The 12,054-nt window shown below is 38.5% G+C and overlaps 1 protein-coding gene across 1 annotated transcript in view; it reads right to left on the reverse strand.

Moving 5' to 3' along the window:
* Positions 1-1,195: 1,195 nt before the first annotated feature.
* The window catches only part of GALNT5 (polypeptide N-acetylgalactosaminyltransferase 5), a 38,765-nt gene continuing 27,906 nt past the window's right edge, over positions 1,196-12,054 (reverse strand). Inside the window, exons 6-10 of the mRNA XM_052636183.1 lie at positions 11,886-12,003; positions 10,558-10,881; positions 5,781-5,861; positions 3,684-3,845; positions 1,196-1,336 (exon numbers count right to left, since the gene is read on the reverse strand). Coding sequence (XP_052492143.1) covers positions 1,196-1,336; positions 3,684-3,845; positions 5,781-5,861; positions 10,558-10,881; positions 11,886-12,003 — 826 coding nt within the window. The remainder of the gene's footprint in view (positions 1,337-3,683; positions 3,846-5,780; positions 5,862-10,557; positions 10,882-11,885; positions 12,004-12,054) is intronic.

The following is a 12,054-nucleotide window of genomic DNA, read 5'->3' on the forward strand; positions in this document are numbered from 1 at the left end:
ATATTGGGATTGTCTCCAAATGTATCCATGTAATCTTTAGGTCCACATCTAGGCATTTATTCTTTTCTCCCCCACAGAGATGCAAGATCCCTTTCCTTATTTGGGCTAAATCTAGGACATTTTTCTCTTAACTCTCTTCTTCACTGCGGTTATCATTCTCTTCCCCTTTCTTTATGTCTCCTTCACTTTATTTCTACCTTGAAAACTTGGAAAGCCTATTTTAGCATACTTCATCTGTGTGAATGCTACTGAATATAAAGTAGTATTTTCACATAAGAGAACTTTCATATTTTTAGTGCTCTATTTCTGCTTTATTCATTTTAACTCCTCTTATTTGGTTCTATATTAGAGTAGGTTCAATGATGAAATTTATTTTCAGTTACTACTGTGTGAAGTGATGCAGTCTGTATTTCTTTGCCTTTTTTTTTTTTCTTGTTTAATATCCACATACATCTAGAAGCTACTTGTATGGCTATTTTTTAAAGTGCAGTTTAAAAGCACATAATGAATGGAAACATCCATGTCTAGAATTGAATAAGCATTTGACTTCCTCACTTAGAAATTTTCCACTGACTCAGAGTAAGAAAAACATTATACAGTCATCTAGATCAAAACCCTGCCATCAAGGAGTATTATATTAATATTATTTCTAACATTAGGTAAACATGTGTGTGGTTGGGAGAGATTTCACCAAGGTGAAGGCTGTGTGTTTCTGAGGCCTTTTAGTCTAGGAACTCAAGTAATTTTCTCTCTTTCCTTCTACCTCTTTTATTTTTGATGAAAAACTGGCAACTAAAGGACCAGGTTCTTATTAATTATACCTACTTGTGGGTCAAAAGAGCTGGTTTTGATCAGCCATCATTGAATATCATTGTGCTTTTCCAAGTTCTTCTGTCTTCATTTCTAGTTACCTGTTAGATGGCATGGGATAACTAGCAGGCTTTGTTCCAGCAGAGAGTGGAAAGCAGGCAATTCAAAAGGCCACCTAGTGCTGAAGAAGGACTCCAATCCAATGTTGAATTGTCTCCCTGAGTTAAATTTTGGTATCTCAAATATTGTGATTAAAAAAAAATCTTTCATTTAAATGTTATGAATTTTGAAAATTTTAAACTAGCATGGAGAAATATGGTCACCAAGTTCACTGTCAAATTCACAGTGTCTAGTGGGTTTACTAGATAAAAATATCACTTCCTCTTCAGTCTTCATAATAGTTTTCAAATTTCCACTTTTGATTTGGCTTTGCTGGGTCACAAGGAGCAGCTTTCAGGGTCTTCTGAGTAAAACTTCCTTCCAAGCATAACAACTGATGATGGTTTCCGAAAACAATGTGATTCACCTGGAGAGAAAGGGGATCTGATAATGAGCCATAGGCTGAATTTAACAATTGTGATGTAAAGAAATTAAAACCAATTACCAATTTTTAAAAGAAGGTGATTTCATTTTTTATATTTTAGGAATTCCCCTGAAATAAATTAATAACATAGACAAGACTTTAGACAGTATTAAATTTGTCTTTATCTTAAACTAAATTCTCACACTCTCCAAGCTACAACTTTTAGTTCTTCATGAAGCAAAAGATGAATTTTCTGATGATATGGCTGATAACTGTATTATTAAAGGAAATAGCTCCAGATGGTGTTTACTGTATATGGTGACTGGCTCCCTCATGGATGGTAGTAAAGAAAAACAAAAACAAAAAACACCATCACAAAAAATGAGTTAATTTCTTAAGTTCATGCCTTAGAATGCAAATTTAGAATAAATTGTGTTAAAAATCATGTATTTTGTTTATGAGTTCCTTACCATGTTCTCTGATAGAATGCCCAGTGTCCAGAAAGTCCAGATATAACTAGAAGTCACAGGCATTTCAGAGGGTACTGTTATTGATTAATACTTATTAAACATCCTAGAAATTGTCAATAACCTGCTTACAACTTGCTCATGAGTTTACAATTTTTTCACCTATCAATCCTCTCAAATGTCCATAACTGTGACAAAGGTCATCTTAATCATTCTTGCCTGGAGAATTCTATAGATAGAGGAGCCTGGTAGACTACAGTCCATGGGGCTGCAAAGAGTTGAACACAGCTGAACCACTAACACACACACAGAGGTTTTGAAATGCTCTAAAATTTTATCAAATAGAGGTGACTTTATAATAACTTATTTTAAAGATACTCTTACAAAAACATTGTCACCTTTGGACTTCCCTGGTGGTCCAGTGGCTGAGAATCTGCCTGCCATTGCAAGAGACACAGGTTCGATCCATGATCTGGGAAGATGGCCATGGGGCAACTAGGCCCAGGTGCCACAACTGCTGAAGTCTTTATTCCCTAGAACCTGTGCTCCATGGCGAGAGAAGCCACCTCAATGAGAAGCCCATGCACAGCAACTAGAGTGATCCCTGCTTGCTGCAACTAGACAAAGCCCCTGTAGCAGAGAAGACCCAGCACAGCCAAAGAAAAAACCCAGAATATTGTCACCCTTTTAGAATTTTAGAAATATGATGTTTGAGTAACCTCAAGGATTTGTAAAAAAGATGACATTGAGAAGATCTGGATTAGCTATAATAATCCACTGGTGAGTTGTAAAGAGATCCCTCAAATATAATAGGGATGAGGTATGAAAAGGAAGATTGGAGAGTGTGATGCTTAGGTCCTAATTTTATCTTGAGCAGGGAAAAAAAATGTCATGAAGAGAGCAATCACTGGCTGTGACATCAGAAAGAATGGAGACACTCCAAGGAAAAAAGTGTGCATGCTTTGGGGTCATCCCTGAGCAAAATGATGGTCTCCAATCAAAATGATACTCACTACTCGTTCAGTGGGTTTGGTGGCTAACTGCTAGTGAGACAGAAAAAAATTTGAGAAGGCAGGCCTGAAATTATTCCTGCCATTCAAAGATCCTACAGAAAACTTATGACTTTGTATCTTACTGAAATATGATTGGGGAAAGCAGAGTACTTGGGCAGTGAATAGGATAGGGCATGGTTGTTCTGGTTAATATCTACAACCTGACCTCTGGAAAACCATCCCTTGATTTCTAGCATGGGGTTTTGTAAATACTCCTGTCAAGGTTGGTTTCAATCACCAATATGACATCACTGAGTGTGAAGTTGGCAAGAGCTGCACACGGTCAGTACCTGCAAGCTGGTTGGAACTGACTCCAGCACCCAGAGACTCCAGCACCCTTAGACTTTCCAGAGCCTAAGTCTTGAGGAACCAGAGGACATGAGAAAATCTCTCTACGGAAAGGAGGCAGGAACTGGAGACAGATTCATACTAAGCGCAGGGCTTGGGGAAACACACTGCTTCTTGCTTTCCCCATCTACTCTCCCTATAAACTTTTCTGGTGATCAATGAGAACCAGTTCTAAGCCATAAGCCTGACTTTTGGCGTTGCTAACTGACTTTCAGAAGCAAATGACTTTCAGAAACAAAGATGATAACAGAAATATAACCAACAGAACTGATTTGAAGTAAATTTTGTTAAAAGAATTAAAAAGGACTCAACAATTTATAAAAAAAAAAAATCTGTTTATCTCTGTGTAAGAACTTTACACTGCCTCTGTTGTCCCTTATACATTTAAAGCCTCTGACTGAGGAAGCTGACAAGGAGGGTTTATGTCACATTTAATGGAAAGTTGGATTTGTGGTAAGGAAGAGGTACAAATATTTTGCTTACCAGTTCTGGACGGACCACTGATGTTGATTTATGCAGCCATCTTAGCCCTTTGTTTCTGTTATCACAAAGGTGCAGCCTCAGGGCCCCGTTATCAGGCACAGGAGCTAAGCACCACGCTCTGTGTTTAATAAGCCTTAACCAGGTGTAATTAAATTGTTGAAGCTGTGGGGAAAATGTATAAGGAGAAGGTGACTTTCGGCAGCAAACTCTTTGCTAAACATTTTTATTAGTAATGCTTAAGAATATAGGCACTCTATTCAAATGTTCAAAATCCTGGTATTGCCACTTTCAATTCTGACAGTATGGCTCTATTATTTACCCTGTCTAACCTCATGCAAAGGGTTGACTCATTGGCAAAGGCTCTGATGCTGGGAGGGGTTGGGGGCAGAAGGAAAAGGGGACAACAGATGATGAGATGGCTGGATGGCATCACCGACTCGATGGATGTGAGTTTGAGTGAACTCTGGGAGTTGATGATGGACAGGGAGGCCTGGCGTGCTGCAATTCATGGGGTCGCAAAGAGTCGGACACGACTGAGCGACTGAACTGAACTGAACTGAATGGAACAGAATCTCATTTTTCTAATTTTTAAGTTGGATAGCAATAGTGTCTATCTCAAAAACATGGAGTAATGTCTGACAAGTGTTGAGCACACAGTAAGACATCAATAAGTGTTAGCTGCAATAATAAAACAAAATTTAGTACAATTAGTACATGTCTGTGAATGGGTGCCCTTTTAGGTGTTCTGAGTGCCAGGCTAACCTGGAACTCGAAGTATTGGAGCATTCAAACCACCACACAATTCAGGCCCCTAGCCACTGGGGCTAGAGGGAGAGCCAAGTCCCAGACCTAAATGATTTCAATGGGAATTACTATGCTTGTTTTTTTTAATACTAATTAGACATTTGCATTTTATTTAATAGTTTACTTTCATATAATTTGGGCTATTTATGGTTTTGTCTTATACTTTCTGACTTGATTTCCTCTTTGAATTCTTAATGCATGAAAATTATTTCTTTCAATTAATTTTTGACACTTTTCTCTTCCCTTCTGTCTCCTCTTTTCTAATTAAGAAAGAATTCCATTAACTTCAAGTTTACAATCCATGGCTGAATTATATCAACAGAGATGACAAAAATGTCTTTTTATTTTCCTAGCAGCAGCTTTGAATTAAGAGGTAAACATGGGTTGTATTTGAAAATAAAGTAATATCTCTAACACAAGGCAAAGCAAGCCTAGATTCCCATCATAAGATAATTTCTCTGGCAAAGAGTTATCTTCAGTTTTAGAGGGCTGAGTTCGACTCCTGAATCCATGTTCCTGTGAGAACAAGCTGATAACTGTCCGAACAGAATGAGAGTGGGTAGGAGCATATGTTGGAGAGGGAGGTGCCATCGCTCAGAGCTCTACAGAGTCAGGGCTCTATTTTCCCAGGCCCTACTCCCTCCCCTAAACACTGTGCTCAGATTTGTTGAAGTTTGGCTGTTTTCCACCATGGATCATGAACTGTGCTATTGGCATTACTTCGTTAGGAGTACCTGGGTAGGGGAGGGGGAAGGACGGGTGGAATCAGAGAATAAAACTGCTCCCTTAGATTAATTATTTAAGAATTTGTATGACTTTATTTTTATCATCTTGTCTTTATATGTGATGTGTTACTTTTCTCATTTTTGTTTTTATTACTATAGCAGTGAATATTTATAGAGCACCAAATGTTTGATATAGGCTTCCTGTGTAGTATCTAATTTCATCCTCACAACAGCTTTGGGGCCAGCACTATTATCATTGCCATTCACCTAAGGGTTAAGGAATTTGCAGTTAATGCATTTTTACAAATGGTGGAACCAGAACTGGGTCCATGGTGGGTTGACTAGATTATCCACCTTTATTCCCTTTGTCACTCTCTTTTACACGTAGAGGTGGACCCTAAATGTCACCAACCTTATGATGATACAAAAATGTGAAAATGAATTATTGTTTCCATAGGCAAAAAGAACATCTCAAGTGAGTGATGAAGGTGTCATACCTTCACCTATCAACCTCACTAGCACTATCAGCTATACCGACTATGAGAGAGAAAACCCCAGTTCAGTGTACCTTGCTGCTCCCATCACAGTCTTCCAGAATGGCTGTGGTGTTTCTGATGGAAATGCATTTACCCAAGGCCACATTAATAAGCTAGGAAGCAAAACATAAAATACGCATTAAGAACAAAATATTTTAAAGTAGAACAAGACATTCAGAAAACACAGAATATAAAACAATAATAAGGTTAAAGATAGTTAAGTTAATAGCTTAGCATTACTTAGTACTATACGATTTTATTGGTTGCTATCTCTAACAGGGACATAATGTAATCTTGCTGAAGTACAGCTTCAATCTGTCAATTTAGGCCTGTGATTCAGCCACAGAGCCAACACACAGAAGCTTTTAATTAACCCTTTCCTGGAATGCTGAACAGGAAAAGAGCAAAAGGTGGCATGAAAAGCAGTTATTTTCTTGTCTCAAGTTTGTCTGATGCATATATTAAAAGTCAGTGCACATACTTGCAATTTAATCAGAGTAGTGGTTATGGGCTCTGTTCCCTGGCTGACCCCTCCAAGCTATCTGACTGCTTAGGCAGTGAATCATAGATAAATTGAGTCTTTCAAAAACAGCAGATTCCAGCTGACTCCCGGTCAGAATCTTCCTAATGACTCAGGCAAGCTACAATTCATTACAGGGAAGTCACGAACGCTAGTATGGAGCCAAGCTTAAAGACACTTTCTGGCAGGCCCCCAGGTTTTTAATGGATTTGCAGGGTCCAACATGGAGGCAGCTGCCTGTAAGTCACCGTTTAACGCAGAGAAATGTTGATTCCCTTGCTCCCTCTGACATTCTGGGCAGGTCTAAAGAGAAGGTGGGTTAATAGTACAACACAATTTGAACTTTTCAGACTTCTGGAAGAGCTGTGTAGAGCTCAGTCTATACTCAGGGAATCACCCTGTGCTGGCAAATGGGGTGGTCTCTGTGGCTAGGGACACTATTTGTGTCCCCTCTTGTTCCAGGGTAACTAACCAAAAGCTCTAACTAGTGAGCACTGTAGGATGTAAGTTGGGGTGCTCACAGAGTTGTCAGATTTCATAACACAGAGCTCAGTGGGTTGGTTTGCACTTTTACATGCTTAATTTTTCCTACAAGAAAGTAGGGGGCATCTTTAGGGTCCAGAAAGTGAAGAACAAAACCTAAAAACAAGAGGTAAAATGGCAATTACAGGTAAACAGGGGACTGAGACTGAATATGAAAAAACCTGGAGTTGAGGTCTTCCACACATGATGGAAAGCTAAAACGTTAGGCCCTGGCTGCAATGGTGTACAGGGAGAAACAGTTTATTCATTAGCACTGGGAGACAAAGGGGAAGCTTCTTCCAAGGGAATCTGAAACCTTACATCAACCGTCATTCGAGTTTGAGATGCACACACCACTTGCATTGACTAGGAACCCTGACAGAACCTTCAAAGCACTGAAAAAAAAAAACAAACAAACATTAAAATCTACCAGTTTTGTTGTTTCTGGGGTGACCTGCATGCAAAACAATTCTAGAAGAATAGACTCTCCAACAGAAATCCTCAAAGGAAGCTCTATTCACAATTTAAAGTGCCAGATTTGGGAGGAGACAATTGGCTTCCCAGGTGGCACAGTGGTAAAGAATCAGCCTGCCAATGCAGGAGGTGCAAGAGATGCAAGTTCAATCCCTGGGCTGGGAAGATGCCCTGGAGAAGGAAATGGCAACCCACCCTAGTATGCTTGCCTGGAAAAGTCCAGGGACAGAGGAGCCTGGAGGGCTACAGTCCACGGGGTTGCAAAGGATCAGACATGAGTGAGTGACCGAGTGCATGCACACATGCACACACACACACACTCCATCGTTAGTGGGAGCAGCCAGAGCCCACAGGAGGAATCCACCACCAGGAACTTCAGGGAAGAGAGTTAACAGTCATGTGTGGAGGTAGAATAATCCTGGAGTTGAAAGAAAGGAAATGGTGTCCCAGTTGATCTTAACAGAAAACAAACAAACAAACAAAAACTCCTGTACCTGTAGATTATGCAGAAAATATCTTCAAGTGAGTTTGGAAAACTCTGGCTTCAGGACAGCTGACCAGGCTGCCCTACTCCAGAACCTCTCAGAACCTCCAGTATGAGTGCAGAGGGAATGTGATACAAGAGTTTGCCAAATACATGTGACCACAGAATCCTCTTTGACAGCATAACTTCGCCCAGAACAGGGTTTGGGAACCCCTGGTTAATTGATTGCTTTGTATTTATTTCTCACAATCCCTTCTTCCAAGCACTAAAAGGCACGAGAAGGAGAGAAACCTTTTCTATTCCTTGCCTCTCTCTCCCCCACTTCATTTGAAGATATGTTTCTCTTCCCTCTTTTTGGAAATTACTATATAGAAATGGTCCATGAAGTGCTAAGGAATTCATATTCTTTCGTTAGGAATAGTTTTGAAAACTGGGCTCTCACTTAAAAAAATACATCTGTTTTTATTGTAAGCCATATCAATCTTATTTTAAAATCAGGAAGTATGTATACATTTTACATTATCCATTTTGAATTATTTCATTTTCCAATTTAGGAGGTTGGAGTTCTCTGTGGTTTATCCCAGAATTTGTAAACACCAGACTAGAAGCTGTTTGCTGAGTTAAATCCAATATAAGTTCAAATTATTGCTAAGTTTCTTTTATTATTTTCAAATATTTTTGTTTCAGTGAGAAAAGAGTTATTCTTATTTTTAAAAAGTCAAACTTTCGGAGGTGTGTAGGTTAAAAGAAGGAAAGATACGGAGCAAGTAACAAAAAGTTGTGGATTTCAGTTTCTTGGAAATTTACAAGATTATCTATCCAAAACAATGATTTAGTTAACCTTCCTCTGACTTTCCTGGAGAAAGGTCCTTTTTTTAATGGTAATAATGCTCCCTACTCGTTGCTTCAGAGGGAACGAATGTCATCTTTATTAAAATTTGTCTAAGAAAGACAACAAATAAGGAGGAAAACAGAAAGAAAGAATTTATTAAAATCATTTCTGCATTTTGTTGTATTGTAGCTCAGGCATCAAAAGAAAGCGCTTTCATTAGAAGAGTTCTTCAAAATTCGAATGGAAACTATTAGACAAGCTAACCTTAAAGAGGAGGCAAAAGATAGTTTTTTAGTTCCCTCTGGTGGTTAAATTCCAGTAATGCTCTTACTGAGATTCTGTGTTTTTAGGACAGGAACAAATTACTATGATGAGAATTTCTTTTTCTTTTATCCTGCTTAAGAAATAGAGTTAAAAAATGTAAATTTATTTTACAGGCATATTACTTGAACAGTATATAAACTCAGGGTATTCTTCCTAAAGAATTATCTAAGATAAAATAATCAAGCTGAACCTCTGAAATAGCAGTTATTGCATTTTGACCTACAAAGATGAACAATTATGTTATATATAAACCGGTTACATATACTTATGTGTCAGTTGAATTTTATGAAAGCAGAACAAATTCTTAGACTGTTTTTCTCTCTTTTGCACTTCTTCAGAATCTCCCTTATGCCATTAAGGGAAATTGCCTAAATGTTCATCAGGAAATTTGGTAGGCAGATAAAGATTGATTTATACAATCCACTTGCTAGGGAGAACTGAAAAAAAAAAAAATGATGTAAAAAGAGCAGGCTTACTGAGGGCCAAGTCTGAACATTTTGCAAGAAGAAAAAGAAAACAGCACTGGGAATGTATATAAGTAAAAATTAAATGAGAAATAAAATAGTAAAAGAGATTTAAAATTTGCATGACCAGGGAAGACCTCTAGGTCAAGGCTTGACTAATCATCTCTAAACTTAGTGTATGGTAAAGATCCTCATCTCTTGCCATCCTCTTCAAATTAAATCTCAGGCTTAGAATGGGTTTGAAATGGCTTTTTTTAAAAGAGTTTTTCTCCTTCCTTAATTTTTTCTTAGCTTTGTACTCTATCAAACCTATCAAGTTTGAGTTCTTTCTATTTAGTATGTTATTTTGTGCCCTGGAATTTTCTCTGCTGTTGTCTGACAATTTCTGTTATTTTTAATCCCTCTTTGAAATCTATAAAACTCTAAATAAACCACGTCATCCCATTGCTTCACCCTACTCAGTAACTTCCGATTGCGTCCTGAAAAAAGAAAGAGACAGATAAAGATGAGAGAGAGAAAATCCTTACTCTGCCCACAAGGACCTGCGGGATCCAGCTCCTTCTCTCTCTTGACCTTCATCTGATGCCATTCCTCCTGCCTCCTCAAACCTTGATAACAACATCCACCTTCTTTCGAGTTCCTCAATGCCTCAAACTGTCACATGTCAGAGTTTTTGCATACGTGACATCCTTTGCCTGAGGCTCTCTTCTTTACAGCGTGGTGGACTCTTGGTCTTTCAGACCTGGCCTTCAATGTCTTCATAGATTTGACTACTCTTAAGAAAAATTCATCACTTGTGGCCAATTCCCTGATTAAAAGTTACTATATTTTTTATTTATACTTTACTTGCTTATTTCTTTATTATCTTTCTATCCTACCCAGCTTTAAGTTCCACAGAGAAGGGATCAATCTACTTTATTCACTACCCTATAGTCCAGTTCTTAAATAATGCCTGGTTTCTTGACCCTTGGTAGGTGTTTGCTGAATTAATCAATAAACATGCCTTCCTGGAAGCCTTCCTCAGGTTTACTTAATATGGGCAGTCAAAACAAACCACACCTTGTCTCCTCTGCAGTCACACTTGGTGCTTATTTATAAAGTAATAATTCATTCTTTCCCACACATTTTCAAAAATGTTTTTACCTTGTATTTTCACAAAGTCAGATTTGAAGTTGCTGCTTGAACTTACCACACCACTCGCCCTCACAATGGGAGCCTTCAAGTCTGGAAAAACATTCTCCAAGTACCACTTGAAGCTTTTGCATTTTAGCTTCTTTCGAAGTTCCCGCTGCTGGGTAAGGTTTCCGACGTCTAACCCTTGGTCTATGAGGTGATCCCCGTGGCCGTAGAAGAGCTCCTTGTACTCATCGAGCCAGACCTCAGCCACCCGCCCCAAGTTCCGCTCCACCGTCTTCATCCGGTCTTTGGGGAAGGAGTAGGGATTGTCGTTTCGGAATATGTGTCCCACTCGGGAACAGGGAATGATCTCAATTTCACCACCACACATCCACACCTGGAACAGTTTAAAAATATGTACCAGTTATCAAATGATTGTCCACAAATCATGGGCAATTAACAATAACGAAAAAGCCACCTGGTGACATTTTCCCCGTTGGAGCAATACTCTTCTAATATCCTTTTCAACAGAAAATTAAACTCAACAGGTATATTTAATTTTATTCTGTTGCTGTGAACCATTTTAGCATTATTAAGTTACATATTTTCTCTTTTCCTCTCCTGAATTGTAAATCATTCCCCCCACCCCGCTAAAGAAAATCCTCACAGAATCCCAGTGTATGAAATGTGTAACATAAGTCCCCCCTTTAGTAGAATCAAGGGAAAGAGTATATGTTTCAATTTTCTCAATATCCCCTTCTCACGTTTGGGAAGATCTATCTGACTTGTGGAATACAACTTGAAGACCATCCTTCCTGATCAAGGGTTCAAAGTCACACCCCTATTACTATATAAACCCAACTCCATAGGAAAGCAGGTAATGTGGGATACTCTCCACTATGGCTGCTGCCACTGGTTTCTCAGATATTAATCAATGGTTATATAAATACCCAGCATTATCTGAGCTTCCCTAAGTTGCTGTAGTATGGCCTTTGGGTGGCCTGCTCTAGCGGCTCTTTTTATTCTTCTGTCTTGTGCTCTCCAAGATGGCCTATTACTAAATAATATCATTACTTCTAATATTTTAGAAAAATATATGAGTTATTTGCATCAAATATTCATCCTACAGCCTTTACACGAAATGGCAGACAATTATTTCCCTCACATTCAGATGCAGAAACTGTGTTGTGAAATATGAGGGAATGGTAATAAATTTCATGAGGGTTATTGATTCTTCCAAATTCAATCTGGGATATGAAGACATTAATCCAGAGGCCCTAATATTTCTGTGAAGTTTCCTCCCAGAGGCAGTCACATATCTGATTGTATTAGTAAAATGAAACCATTTTAAAGCGCTAGACTCTTAATTGTAAAGATAATTTGAGAAACACTCAGCGATACCTTGAAAGAGAGCTCCATATTTTCTCCACCCCAAACATCGAGCCCAGGATCATATGTTCCAAGTTCAAAAAAGTAATTTTTATCAATAGAAAATAATCCACCTGCCATGACGGGACATCTACAAAAAGAAAAGTTGGCTTTTAAATCTTGCATGTCAGGGGACCTCAAC

Source organism: Budorcas taxicolor, chromosome 2 (genome assembly GCF_023091745.1).
Source record: "Budorcas taxicolor isolate Tak-1 chromosome 2, Takin1.1, whole genome shotgun sequence".
Classification (NCBI taxonomy): Eukaryota; Metazoa; Chordata; class Mammalia; order Artiodactyla; family Bovidae; genus Budorcas; species Budorcas taxicolor.